This window comes from Dendrobates tinctorius, unplaced genomic scaffold (assembly GCF_039654945.1).
Source record: "Dendrobates tinctorius isolate UK_male_01 unplaced genomic scaffold, ASM3965494v1 ptg000155l, whole genome shotgun sequence".
Taxonomy (NCBI): domain Eukaryota; kingdom Metazoa; phylum Chordata; class Amphibia; order Anura; family Dendrobatidae; genus Dendrobates; species Dendrobates tinctorius.
Genome location: NW_027361822.1, coordinates 23,103,896 through 23,118,411, shown reverse-complemented (window position 1 = coordinate 23,118,411; position 14,516 = coordinate 23,103,896). Strand labels below are relative to the sequence as shown.

Genomic DNA, 14,516 nt, shown 5'->3' with positions numbered 1-14,516 from the left:
AAATAAAAATAGATACCAGTAAAAGTAAAATTAATTGAGACATCAGTAGGTTAAATGTTTTTGAATATACATATTGAATCAGGAGCCCCATATAATGCTCCATACAGTTCATGATGGCCCCATAAGATGCTCCATACAAAATACACCCCATATAATGCTCCATAAAGGTTAATAATGGCCCCATAAGGTGCTCCATAGAATATGCCCCATACGATGCTCCATAGAATAGGCCCCATATGCTGCCCCCATAAGATGCTGAATAGATTGTGCCCCCATAAAATGCTCTATAGATTATGTCCCCATAAGATGCTCCTTAGATTATGCCCCCATAAGATGCTCCTTAGATTATGCCCCCATAAAATGCTCCATAGAATATGCCCCAATAAGATGCTCCATAGAATAGGCCCCAATAAGATGCTCCATAGAATAGGCCCCCATAAGATGCTCCATAGAATAGGCCCCCATAAGATGCTCCATAGAATAGGCCCCCATAAGATGCTCCATAGAATAGGCCCCCATAAGATGCCCCATAGAATAGGCCCCCATAAGATGCTCCATAGAATAGGCCCCCATAAGATGCTCCATAGAATAGGCCCCCATAAGATGCTCCATAGAATAGCACCATATGCTGCCCCATAAGATGCTCCATAGATTATGCCCCCATAAAATGCTCCATAGATTATGCCCCCATAAGATGCTCCATAGATTATGCCCCCATAAGATGCTCAATAGAATATGCCCCCATAAGATGCTCCATAGAATAGGTCGCACTCATCGAGATGGAAGTTTCACTGATTTATTGACATATCATGAACATGTCAAGTCGGGGGAGTGACATAAGGAGTGCAAGAAAGGCTGACAACGGCCGTTTCGCGCTGCTCGAGCGCTTCAACGGGTCCCATTGAAGCGCTCGAGCAGCGCGAAACGGCCGTTGTCAGCCTTTCTTGCACTCCTTATGTCACTCCCCCGACTTGACATGTTCATGATATGTCAATAAATCAGTGAAACTTCCATCTCGATGAGTGCGACCTCTTCTCTTTGCATGGATTCCCAGGATTGACTGTTTTCAGGTCTGGCACCCGAGATTCCCAGCTGCTGGGCTTCTGTATGCCGCACATCATTTGAAGTCACACGGTAACAGCGGTGCCGTCCGCTTTTTATCTTGAGTTTTGCTCCATAGAATAGCCCCATATGCTGCCCCATAAGATGCTCCATAGATTATGCCCCCATAAAATGCTCCATAGATTATGCCCCCATAAGGTGCTCCATAGATTATGCCCCCATAAGATGCTCCAAAGATTATGCCCCCATAAGATGCTCCATAGAATATGCCCCCATAAGATGCTCCATAGAATATGCCCCCATAAGCTGCTCCATAGAATAGCCCCATATGCTGCCCCATAAGATGCTCCATAGATTATGCCCCCATAAAATGCTCCATAGAATAGGCCCCCTTAAGATGCTCCATAGAATAGGCCCCCATAAGATGCTCCATTGAATAGGCCCCCATAAGATGCTCCATAGAATATGCCTCCATAAGATGCTCCATAGAATATGCCTCCATAAGATGCTCCATAGAATATGGCCCCATAAGATGCCCCATAGAATAGGCCCCCATAAGATGCTTCATAGAATATGCCCCATAAGATGCTCCATAGAATATGCCCCCATAAGATGCTCCATAGAATAGGCCCCCATAAGATGCCCCATAAGATGCTCCATAGAATAGGCCCCCATAAGATGCTTCATAGAATATGCCCCATAAGATGCTCCATAGAATAGGCCCCCATAAGATGCTCCATAGATTATGCCATCATATGCTGCTCCATAGAATATGCCCCATAAGATGCTCCATAGAAAAGGCCCCATATGCTGCCCCATAATATGCTCCATAGATTATGCCCCTAGAAAATGCTCCATAGAGTATACCTTATAAGATGCTCCATAGATTATGCCCCCATAAGATGCTCCATAGAATATGTCCCCATAAGATGCTCCATAGAATAGGCCCCCATAAGATGCCTCATAGAATATGCCCCCATAAGATGCTCCATAGAATAGGCCCCCATAAAATGCTCCATAGAATATGCCCCATAAGATGCTCCATAGAATAGGCCCCCATAAGATGCTCCATAGATTATGCCATCATATGCTGCTCCATAGAATATGCCCCATAAGATGCTCCATAGAAAAGGCCCCATATGCTGCCCCATAATATGCTCCATAGATTATGCCCCTAGAAAATGCTCCATAGAGTATACCTTATAAGATGCTCCATAGATTATGCCCCCATAAGATGCTCCATAGAATATGTCCCCATAAGATGCTCCATAGAATAGGCCCCCATAAGATGCCTCATAGAATAGGCCCCCATAAGATGCTCCATAGAATAGGCCCCCATAAAATGCTCCATAGAATATGCCCCATAAGATGCTCCATAGAATAGGCCCCCATAAGATGCTCCATAGATTATGCCATCATATGCTGCTCCATAGAATATGCCCCATAAGATGCTCCATAATATGCTCCATAGATTATGCCCCTATAAAATGCTCCATAGAGTATGCCTTATAAGATGCTCCATAGATTATGTCCCCATAAGATGCTCCATAGAATATGCCCCCATAAGATGCTCCGTAGACTAGGCCCCCAAAGATGTTCCATAGAATAGGCCCCAATAAGATGCTCCATAGAATATGCCTCCAAAAGATGCTCCATAGAATATGCCCCCATAAGATACTCCATAGAATAGGCCCCCATAAGATGCTCCATAGAATAGGCCCCCATAAGATGCTCCATAGAATAGGCCCCCATAAGATGCCGCATAGAATATGCCCCCATAAGATGCTCCATAGAATATGCCCCATAAGATGCTCCATAGAATAGGCCCCCATAAGATGCTCCATAGAATAGGCCCCCATAAGATGCTCCATAGAATAGGCCCCCATAAGATGCTCCGTAGAATAGGCCCCTGTTATGATAGGGTCACCGAGGAGGAGAGCAAGCCCAAGCTAAGCCACAGAAAACCAGAGAGGTTGGTAACTAAGCGGATTGCAGACCCCTGATCCTATCCACACAACTAGCTAACAACGTCACCGCGCCCTCTGACCTGAACATCACTGACAGAGGAGGATGCGGCGAGCAGCGTGGGAACGGGGACTGGTTAAAATCATATACTCACTCCTCCCTGGCACGTCTCTGCAGCCCCGTTCTCCCACGGCCCCTGTCTTCAGCGGTCACGTGATACCGCTCATTAAAGACATGAATATGCGCATATTCATGTCTTTAATGAGCGGTACCACGTGACCGCTGAAGGCAGGCCCCTGAGACCGTGTGCTTTGCAGGGGGGCTGCAGGCCGGGTATGATCTGACTCCCCCGCCGACCCCCGATGTATATGACTCGTGTATAAGCCGAGGGGGTGGGACTTTCAGCCCAAAAAAATGGGCTGAAAATCTCGGCTTATACGCGAGTATATAAGGTACAAGTAGGATTAGAGGATTCAGATTTCTTTCCTTATTTGCAGATAAGACATTTTCAGTCTTCATCTCGGGTTTTCGTTTTGGGGGAACGTATCCTTTCATAGTCAAGTGAAGTCTGTTAATGCAGAATTAGTTCCATATAAAACATTTGATTAATCGACTGTCAGAAGAGAATAAATTCTGGGAATCAGATCTTGGATTTCTCTTACACAATGAGAAATAATTGTAAGTTCTGCTAATGTTCTTCTCTACATCACATCAGAGAATGTTCCAATTTATGGTTATTCACAGGCTGCACGGTCCCCGGCTTTTATGTAGAAGATCGGATATATTAAATATTCTAAATGTCCCAAGTGTAACTCAGAGGCGGCAGATCTATCTCATATGTATTGGGACTGCCGAGAAATTAGGGAATTTTGGGAACCAGTTATCACATTTGTTGCTGAGAGGCCGAATATTGTTTTGTCATTTCATTTTTTTTTTATAGGAGTCAAGATGGATTGTCCTACTAAGGATCTAATTACTTCACGGTTGTTATCTGCAAGGGAGTAATTTCTAAGGACTGGATAACTTCTAAAAATATATATTTATAACAACAGCTTGGGCCAAGTTACACATCCCAATATATTAATTACTGGGATAAGATTGATTGAGGGATTTTCTCTTCTTCTCTCTCTTCTGAATGGGGGGGGGTGACGGAAGCATTTAAATAGAAAAGGAGAAAAAATAATTGTATTATATTTCTTGTGTTTGTGTCTACTGTTCATATTCGAGCATATAAATAAAAAGGACTTGGTCTGATGTTTCATCATAAGCAAGGCCCACCATACGGATTATATTTTTCTTCACATGATTTTCTATGTTGTCAGCACATTCTATGTACACTGTCATCTGGCTTTGCGGTTTAGAAATCTGGGAAGGTAAGGGTCAGCATCTTCTAATTCCAGGTAGTAGGGAGCTTTCTCCGGACTGTAAGCTCTGGCCGGGACAGGCCTCACTACAACAGGAGTTCCAATGCCCAAAAGTAATGGGGACAATTTGGTTTAGCAAGAGATTGGTGACTGCTCGATTGTGATATGGCCGGACTACACCGAAGATAAGATAGTCACAGCCAGTGACTGAGAAGAATCTGTGACTTCTCTACATTTAGTGGTTACTACTCACCTGGGTCTTTATCTGTAGGAATCTCCTCTTTACACCGCTCATCTCCCATCACAAATGTGTCTGTAGTATTAATATGGATCTGATCTTTACCCTGAAACAAATATTGTAAAAGACACATAGAGAAGTCACATCTAGATCAGCTCTAATCCTGCCATCTCCACCTTTCTCATTACACAAGTATAAATAAATAATACTAGTGGATAAAACAAGACTGAGCACAAGATCTTCACAGCCGTCTACACATCATAGGGGAGATCTCATGACACCTTCCTTCCATCTACCTGATGATCCTGAGGATCATTGGGATCTTCTTGTTTACAGTCCTGTGGAAGAAGAGGACGGAGACATCTCTCTGGTGTTGTCCTCTTACTGTATACAACTGGAGGAAACATATACAGGGACTGAATTCATTCTTTATATACAGATAATTATAGGCCGAGTGTATTTAGTCCTGTCTGTTACCTGGTGATGTGAGGGGCTGGGGAACTTCCATCATGACATCCTTGTACAGATCTTTGTGTCCTTCTAAATACTCTGACTCCTCCATGGAGAAATAGACAGCGACATCCTGGCACCTTATAGGAACCTGACACATACAATGATACAGTCATCCCCCGATACCTTCATAGCCTTACTGTACAATGTCCCAGCATTCCCAGCAGTGTCACCTCTCCAGTCAACAACTCAATAATCTTGTAGGTGAGTTCTAGGATCTTCTGGTCATTGATGTCCTCAGGTATCAGGGGGTTGGATGGAGGCCACGTGATTTGGCTCAGGGGTCTTCCCCATCCCTCAGACACAGGGGCCTGACAGCGCTCACTAGAGGTCTTCTTCACTACTGTGCAATCCTGGTTATGGAGAGACACATGAATAAATCTCACTACAGACATTTCCAGAGTCCTCACCTCTCCAGTTCTGTCCATCGGTTATTCCCATAGATAAGAATGATGTAATGTGACGTCATCAGAATCTCTCACCTCTCCAGTAAGCCGGAAGAGGATCTCTAGGGTGAGGTGTAATATCCTCTCTGCCATCTTGTCCCTATCCATCCTTGAAGAGTCAGTCAGGAAAATTCTCTTATGTAGAAGATCTGCGGTGAGAGGATACGATATTAAAGGGACCTGAATGGGGAGAAGATGACGATGCAACATCATAAAGAATCCAGTGTAATAATACAATTACTGGAGATAATAAGAGGAAACAAAATAGCTGTATAGAAAATATATATATATATATATATATATATATATATATATATATATATAGTCATGGCCAAAAGTTTTGAGAATGACACAAATATTTATTTTTACAAAGTATACTGCTTCATTTTTTCTAATGGCAATTTGCATATACTCCAGAATGTTATATAGGGTGATCAGCATAAGAAGAATTACTTGCAAAGTGAATATTTGCCAAGAAAATTAACTTTATCCCCCAAAACACATTTCAACATCATTGCAGCCCTGCTTTAAAAGGACCAGCTAACATCGTTTCAGTGATTGCTCCATTAACACAGGTGTGGGTGTTGATGAGGACAGGGCTGGAGATCAATCTGTCTTGATTAAGTAAGAATGACACCACTGGACACTTTAAAAGGAGGCTGGAGCTTGGCATCATTGTTTCTCTTCTGTTAACCATGGTTATCTCTAAAGAAACACGTGCAGTCATCATTGCACTGCACAAAAATGGCCTAACAGGGAAGAGTATCGCAGCTAGAAAGATTGCACCTCAGTCAACAATCTATCGCATCATCAAGAACTTCAAGGAGAGAGGTTCCCTTGTTGCCAAAAAGGCTCCAGGACGCCCAAGAAAGACCAGCAAGCGCCAGGACCGTCTCTTAAAAGTGTTTCCGCTGCGGATCGGGCTACCAGCAGTGCAGAGCTTGCTCAGGAATGGCAGCAGGCAGGTGTGAGTGCATCTGCACGCACTGTGAGGCGGAGACTCTTGGAGCAAGGCCTGGTCTCAAGGAGGGCAGCAAAGAAGCCACTTCTCTCCAGAAAAAACATCATGGACAGACTGATATTCTGCAAGAGGTACAGGGAGTGGCTGCTGAGGACTGGGGTAAAGTCATTTTCTCTGATGAATCCCCTTTTTGATTGTTTGGGACATCTGGAAAACGGCTTATTGGGAGAAGACCAGGTGAGCGCTACCACCAGTCTTGTCTCATGCCAACTGTCAAGCATCCTGAAACCATTCATGTGTGGGGTGGCTTCTCAGCCAAGGGAATGGGCTCTCTCTCAGTCTTGCCTAAAAATACAGCCATGAATAAAGAATGGTACCAGAATGTCCTCCAAGAGCAACTTCTCCCAACCGTCCAAGAGCAGTTTGGCGATCAACAATGCCTTTTTCAACATGATGGAGCACCTTGCCATAAAGCAAAGGTGAAAACTAAATGGCTCAGGGAACAAAACATAGAGATTTTGGGACCATGGCCTGGAAACTCCCCAGATCTTAATCCCATTGAGAACTTGTGGTCAATCATCAAGAGACGGGTGGACAAACAAAAACCTTCAAATTCAGACAAAATAAAAGCATTGATTTTGCAAGAATGGACTGCTATCAGTCAGGATTTGATCCAGAAGTTGATTGCGAGCATGCCAGGGAGAATTGCTGAGGTCCTGAAGAAGAAGGGTCAACACTGCAAATATTGACTTGCTGCATTAACTCATTCTGTCAATATAACCTTTTGTTACTCATAATATGATTGCAATTATATTTCTGTATGTGATAAAAACATCTGACAAACACACATAAAAACCAGAGGCCAGCAGATCATGTGAAAATATAATATTTGTGTCATTCTCAAAACTTTTGGCCATGACTGTATATATATATATATATATATATATATATATATATATATATATATATATATATATACACACACACACACATACATACATACATACATACATACATACACACTAATAAATCCTATATATTTTAGACCACACACACAACAAGCAGTTTCTTCCTCGGAGTCGGCAGCTGAACAAGTTTCTCACAGACATCTTCCATAACGCTAATTCTCGTCTCATTTACCGACACTGGAATCGGCATTAGCAATACTGCAGGAGATATTCATTACGTGACAGGAGAAATAACTACTTCATGATGAGGACGACATCTTCATCTTCTACTACAGCTCTATAAACATCTGGCCAGAGTCCGTCACTGACTTCAACACCACTAATTTTCTATCATGTCAAGTGATGAGCAAATATACTTGTTGCTCGAGTTTTCCCGAGAATGCTCGAGTGTCCTTCAAGTATTTTGGCGTGCTCGGAGATTTAGTTTGTATCGACGCAGCTGCATGATTTGCGGCTGCTGGACAGCCTGAATACATGTGAGGAATGCCTGAGCACGACAAAATACTCGAAGGACACTCGAGCATTCTCGGGAAAAATACACCCGAGTATACTCGGGAAAACCCGAGCAACGAGTATACTTGCTCATCACTAATCATGTCAGATCTCATGTCTGATTCACACACAGAACCTTGAGGCATTTTTATTTCCAAAAACACAGAGGACAGGAGTTAATTGTAACCTACAGCAAAAACTGTCATCAAGTCTACAAGGACAGTGTTGTGGCATTTTTTTAAATGTTATTTTTTTCCTGGCATTTTTCCTTTAGGATTCCCTATATCACAAGAAAATCGACATAAAATAAGCTGGTATCAAAATTTTACAAAATAAAATTGGTAAAAACCATGGAAAAAGTGTAAGAAGGACCGGACAGGGGATACCTCTCTTTTGGTGGGTCCGGAACGGTCGGGGCTGTCACCTTTGATGTCCTGGGGAAAGCTTAGCAACCCGGACTGACCCTTGCACTCGACAGCAGGGGGTGTGGCCAAGCTAAAAAGGCAAGAGCGCGCAAAAAAGAAGGGAGACTTGGCGGGAAAACGCAGTGCGCAGCAGGGGATGTTTGGTGCATTGTCCTCTGAGCACCGTTACAGTACAGGCCTGTGCTATAGTCCCTGCGGTCACGTACAGAGACTGTGACTAGAGACCTGCCGTGTGCCCGTTGGTTCCCGCAACTGAAGGTGCCAGACGCTCCGGGCCAGTAAGTGCCGTGCAAGTGCCCCTTAAGAAAGACCGGGTGACTCACTGTGCCCTTTCTCACCTGTCGAGCTACGTTAAGCTCTTGCAGTGTTGAAGACTGCACTTTGCTCCGTACAACAAATCCTGGACCCAGGACCCCGCACAAGATGTCAAGGACTCACCGTCACCGCCAGGAACTGGATCATCAACACTTTCAGGACAACACCGAACTCATCATGCGCTAACTAGGAAGCCATCGTATGGATGTTAACCCTTAATGAACAGTTGCTTTACTTATTACAATTTTTACCTCACCCTCCACAAACTTTGTGCTAATATCATCTGCCATGCCCGTTTATCCCTGTACAATTAAAGTTAACCCTTGCTTTGCCTCCTGTCAGTTACTGCATCTGACAACCTGCTCACAAAAACACAAGACACATTGGTGCATCTTTTAGATACAAAGAAAACTTTTTGGCACCACAATGTTTATGTTTATTACATGCACGGTATGGGCACGGCTGCATCGATAATGCTAGGTGTTTAATTAAATGCTTTTGCCAAAAATAACCAAAGCATTTAAGAAGGCTGTCAGAGTTAGAAGACTCCCTCGCTCAGCCCAATACCCCTTGTGGTGTAGTGTCCACTGTGTCCGCTAGGGGGCGCTGTGTGGGTGTCGCAGGACGGGCGTATAGCCATATCCAGGGTGGTAATAGGAGCAGGATCCTAAATGACCGTTATGTATCCCAAGGTGGGTGGCCTTGGGATGAAGGCTTGATTATGTGTTGATCAGCAGGGCAACTGCTGATGTTCTGTTCCAATGTGTTAGGGAAGCCTTTAGGTGGTTGGTGAGACGGGTGGGACCAACCACCTACAAATCAACCCAGGGGCGTGTGTCTAAAACGCCTATAGTGAACAGTATGTGTGTGAATGGTTGTAGGACCTGCGATGAGGTCATAGCCATGTGATCCGGTGGGCATGGCTACAGACCATATAAGGTGACCAGGGTAGGTCACATGAGTGAATGCCTGGACCCGGTTGGTCCGTATGAAAGGTCACATCTGGCTGATGTGCTGGAAGATGTGGCTGCCTTCCTGAGTGCACGTGTGGACGCTGTGAGTAATGGCGACGTGTGTCTGACAGTTCCCTGGAGGGAATGGATGTCTGCAGTGTGGAGCAGCTAAGAGGTAACCCGGACACGGGAGTGTAACTGAGAGACTGGATAGCCTATTGGCTGGATGAAGCCCAGCCTCTGTGACCAGAGGGCTAAGGGAAGCAGAGCTCCACTGTGAAGATACCCTGTTGTCTGCTGTAAGATTGTTGCTTGCTGCTTTGGTTTATGATGATGAATAAACCTCATGAACTATGTTGATATTTTAAGAAAAACCCGTGCCGGACCTGGTTATTTGGCTGCACAGCGAGTATCCCCAACCCGAATAACAAGCTCTACCTTACACCCTGTCACTAGTCGATTGTGGAGTGCTGCTGGCTTGTTATGGTACCTGGAGGCTTAAAAATGCGCTCTGGGCCTGCAACATATGAAAGTCTATTAGGCCCTGCCAGAGGCAGAGTGTAAGAAGAAACCTCTTAGGCCCCATACACATTTGGCTAAAATCAGGTAAAACCGGTGATTTCAGCAGGATACGCTGCCTAATGTATATAGGGGCCTTCTGAAAGATGATAGGTGAGTGGACCATCAGTTATGTTAAATATCTGAGGCCAACTTTTTGTTCCCCATAGATATTATGCTCTTCCAACCGTACCAGTTCCCAAAAGTTCTTTACCAGCATCCCTAAATGACTATTGTCTTGCAGCCTTAGGCTGGAGTCACACTGCGTTTAGGCAGTCCGTTAACGCTGCCATTGAACCCCATTGTCGGGCGCATCGCGACGCATACCGTAAAGCGGCACGCGTTCGCGATGTGCCGTCATTCATCTGCGCTAGCGGGTATAGCATAACGTGATCGCGTTATACGTGATACGGTACGATACACTTTATTGATCCCGAGGGAAATTATGGTATCACAGCAGCGTTACAACAGCATTACAAACAAAACATTACGAACAGCATTAATACATTACAAATAGCATTACATAGAGTAATTACTAACACAGATCCTGAGCATGACTAACCACAATATGTAAGAAAGAAAGGTACACAAGTCTCTGATTCTTTACATTAGTGCGCCGGCTCTAGGTCATAGCCATCTTTCACCCTTAGTGAATTGTTATACATCCCCATAGCAGTAGGCACAAACGATTTCCTGAATTTCTCCTTCTTGCACCTTAGTAGGATTAGACGGCTGCTGAATGTGCTCTTCTGGTTCAAGAACATCCCGTATAGTGGGTGCGTATTATTGTTCATTATAGCCCTGCACTTTTTTGAATCCTATCTTCCTCTACCTCCTCAAAAGAGTCAAGATGGAGGCCAACAGCCGTGCTTGCCTTCTTGATAAGTTTGTTGAGCTTATTGGCGTCAGCTACTCGCACACTACTGCCCCAGCAAATGATAGCAAAAAAGATGGTGATTGCTACAACGGACTGGTAGAACATTTCCAGCATTTTACTGCACACATTGAACGACCTGAGCTTCCGCAGAAAGTACAGTCTGCTCATTCCCTTCTTGTGAATCTTCTCTGTATGACACCTCCAATCAAGTTTGCTGTCAAGATGAAACCTCAAATATTTGTAGGTCTCAACCATCTCCACCTCCTAGCCAGCAATAGTGATTGCTAAGTAGTCATCTTTTTTCCTTCTATAACTCACCACCATCTCCTTGGTTTTCTATACATTTAGTTAGAGAGAATTAGTCTGGCACCAATCCACAAAGTCAGAAACCACCCTTCTATATTCCTCCTCACCCTGGTCCCCCACAATGCCCCCTACAATCACTGACTCATCTGAGAATTTTTGGAGGTGACAGAAATCGGATTTATACTGAAAGTCAGCTGTATACAATGTGAAGAGGAAGGGCGACAGCACTGTACCCTGAAGGGCTCCCACACTGCTCCGTACACTGCCAGATGCCACCTCCCCCATCCTTACAAACTGCGGCCTGTCCGTCAGGTAGTCGCTTATCCAGTTCACCATCCCCTCATCCACTGTCATATCAGTCAACTTATTTCGTAATAAGAGCGGCTGTAAGGGTCCCGTCACACATAGCGACTCACCAGCGATCTCAACAACAATATCAACGCGTCAGGATCGCTGGTGAGTCGCTACCAGATCGCTGGTGAGCTGTCAAACAGACAGCTTCACCAGCGATCAGCACCAGCGACGCCGAGCGAGCGGCGTCGCTGTGTACTTTAGTTACCAGCGTGCTGATGCAGGGAGCTGGTAACTAAGGTACACATCGGGTTTCTAAGGGACGTGCGTCACTTAGAAACCCGATGTGTACCTTGGTTACCAGCTCCCTGCATCAGCGCGCTGGTAACTAAGGTACACATCGGGTTTCTAGGCGCTGTGCGCCCCTTAGAAACCCTGCATTTACCCTAGTTACCAGCTCCTGCTCGCTGGTCTCCCGCTTGTCACACGCAGCTTTGCGTGCTGGCCAGCGGGAGACCAGCGACCCCAAAAATGTCCAGAGGTTTCCACAGCGATAAGTGATACCCGGCAGGGGGGCCGGTCGCTGATAGGTGTCACACACAGCGATCTCGCTGGAGAGATCGCTGCTGCGTCACAAAACTTGTGACTCAGCAGCGATCTCGCTAGCGAGATCGCTATGTGTGACGGGGGGCTTAAGGTATTGAAAGCACTAGAGAAGTCAAAGAACATGGCGCGTACTGCAGTTCCATCATTGTCCAAGAATTAATGTATTGTATGTAGCAGAGACACTACAGCATCATCCACCTCCAATCTCTGTTGGTACGCAAACTGCAGGGGGTCAGTGTAGGCCCTCACCCTCGGGCGCAAGTAGGTAAGTACTATTCTCTCCAACGACTTCATAGCATGGGATGTTAAGGCCACTGGACGATTGTCATATAGGGAAGTTGGAAAGGTGATCTTGGGAACCAGCACGAGGCAGGTGGTCTTCCACAGCACTGGTATTCTCTGAGATTGTAGGCTCCTGTTAAACAGGAGCTGAAAGACATTACTTAGTTGGTTTGCACACACTTTTAGGACACGCGGACTGAGGCCATCAGGCCCAGCTGCTTTGCCAATGACTAGTTTATGAAACTGTTTCCTCACATCACTTGGGGAGATAGTGAAAGCAGACAGTTTATCACCCAAAGTCAATGCTGCCGATCGTTCCTCAGCTCTGTCCCTCATTCCTGATGACGCAGCACGTGTTGGTAAATCTGTTGAAGAACTCGTTCATTTCATTAGCCATGGGCAAATCCACTTCCCCATGCTCCAGCCTAGCCTTAAACCCAGTTAACTGTTTCATGCTTGACCACACCTCCTTGGAATTATTGCGTGACAGTTTATTTTCTAATTTAATTCGGAACGCCTTACGGGCATTCTTAATTTTCCCCTTTAAGTCCCTTTGTATCAATTTCAGTTTCTTAGTATCCTTCATTTTAAATGCCAGTTTTTTTCTCATTTAGAAAATATTTCAATTCTCTTGTAATCCAAGGCTTGTTATTTGCATAACATTGAATCTTTTTACCTGGTACTAGAGTATCAGTACAAAGATTTATGTAATCAGTTAATCTCCCGACAATTCAGAAAGAGAATTGGAGGGATCCAATGGCTGAATATCCATAAAGACAAAAATGTCCAGGAAGGATGGGAAATCTTGAAAAATGAAATTCTCAAAGCACAATTGTTAACAATTCCGAAAAGAGGGAAGAATAGGAAGCATTTAAGGAAACCAGGATGGATGAACACAGAACTTAAGCACATGCTAAAAAGGAAGAAAAAAAGTTTATAAAATGGAAAGAGGGAGGCATATCTAAAGAAGAATATAATGCTGTCTGCAGAACCTGCCGGGCACAAATCAGATTATCTAAAGCTGACAATGAATTGAGGCTTGCAAGAGATGTCAAAAGCAATAATAAAGGATTTTGGGGATATGTCAAAAGTAAAAGAAAAGTCAAAGATGCTGTAGGATTTTTACAGGATGAAAATGATGAAATGGTAAGACAGGATGTTGAGAAGGCTGAACTTTTAAATTCCTATTTTGCATCTGTTTTCTCTCAGAAAGGAAATGTAACATCAACTGTTCTTCACTGTCCTATTAAGGGAAAAGAAGAATCCAGGATATCTATAAACAGAAAGATAGTGAGGAAACACTTAGCTAACCTAAATTAATTCAAGTCTCCAGGTCCAGATGAATTACACCCCTGAGTACTGAAGGAGATAGCAGAAGAAATTTTTGAACCCCTCTCCATAATCTTTGAAAATTCTTGGAGAACAGGAGAAGTGCCAGAAGACTGGAGGAGAGCAAATGTTGTTCCTATCTTCAAAAAAGGGAAGAAGGTGGACCCAGGCAACTATAGGCCGGCGAGTCTGACTTCTATACCAGGAAAGATCTTTGAACAAATTATTAAACAACATGTATGTCAATACCTGGATAAGAATGAAGTGATTAAACAGAGTCAGCATGGGTTTGTAACTAATAAGTCATGTCAGACTAACTTAATTTCCTTCTATGACGGAATCACTGATTGGGTGGATCAAGGAAATGATGTAGATATAGTATAGCTTGACTTCAGCAAAGCATTTGACAAAGTATCTCATACAATCCTTATTGAAAAAATGACTAAGTATGGAATGGACAAGGCAACTGTTAGGTGGATTCATAACTGGCTTAGTGATCGGACCCAAAGAGTGGTCGTAAATGGCTGCACATCCAGATGGAAGATTGTCTCAAGTGGGGTACCACAGG

General features: G+C 44.2%; 1 protein-coding gene across 1 annotated transcript in view; it reads right to left on the bottom strand.

Annotated features, from left to right (window-relative positions):
* The window catches only part of LOC141051187 (uncharacterized), a 180,816-nt gene that overhangs the window by 45,201 nt on the left and 121,099 nt on the right, over positions 1 to 14,516 (bottom strand). Inside the window, 5 exon segments of the mRNA XM_073548051.1 lie at positions 4,645 to 4,735; positions 4,926 to 5,023; positions 5,107 to 5,230; positions 5,313 to 5,492; positions 5,622 to 5,765. Coding sequence (XP_073404152.1) covers positions 4,645 to 4,735; positions 4,926 to 5,023; positions 5,107 to 5,230; positions 5,313 to 5,492; positions 5,622 to 5,765 — 637 coding nt within the window.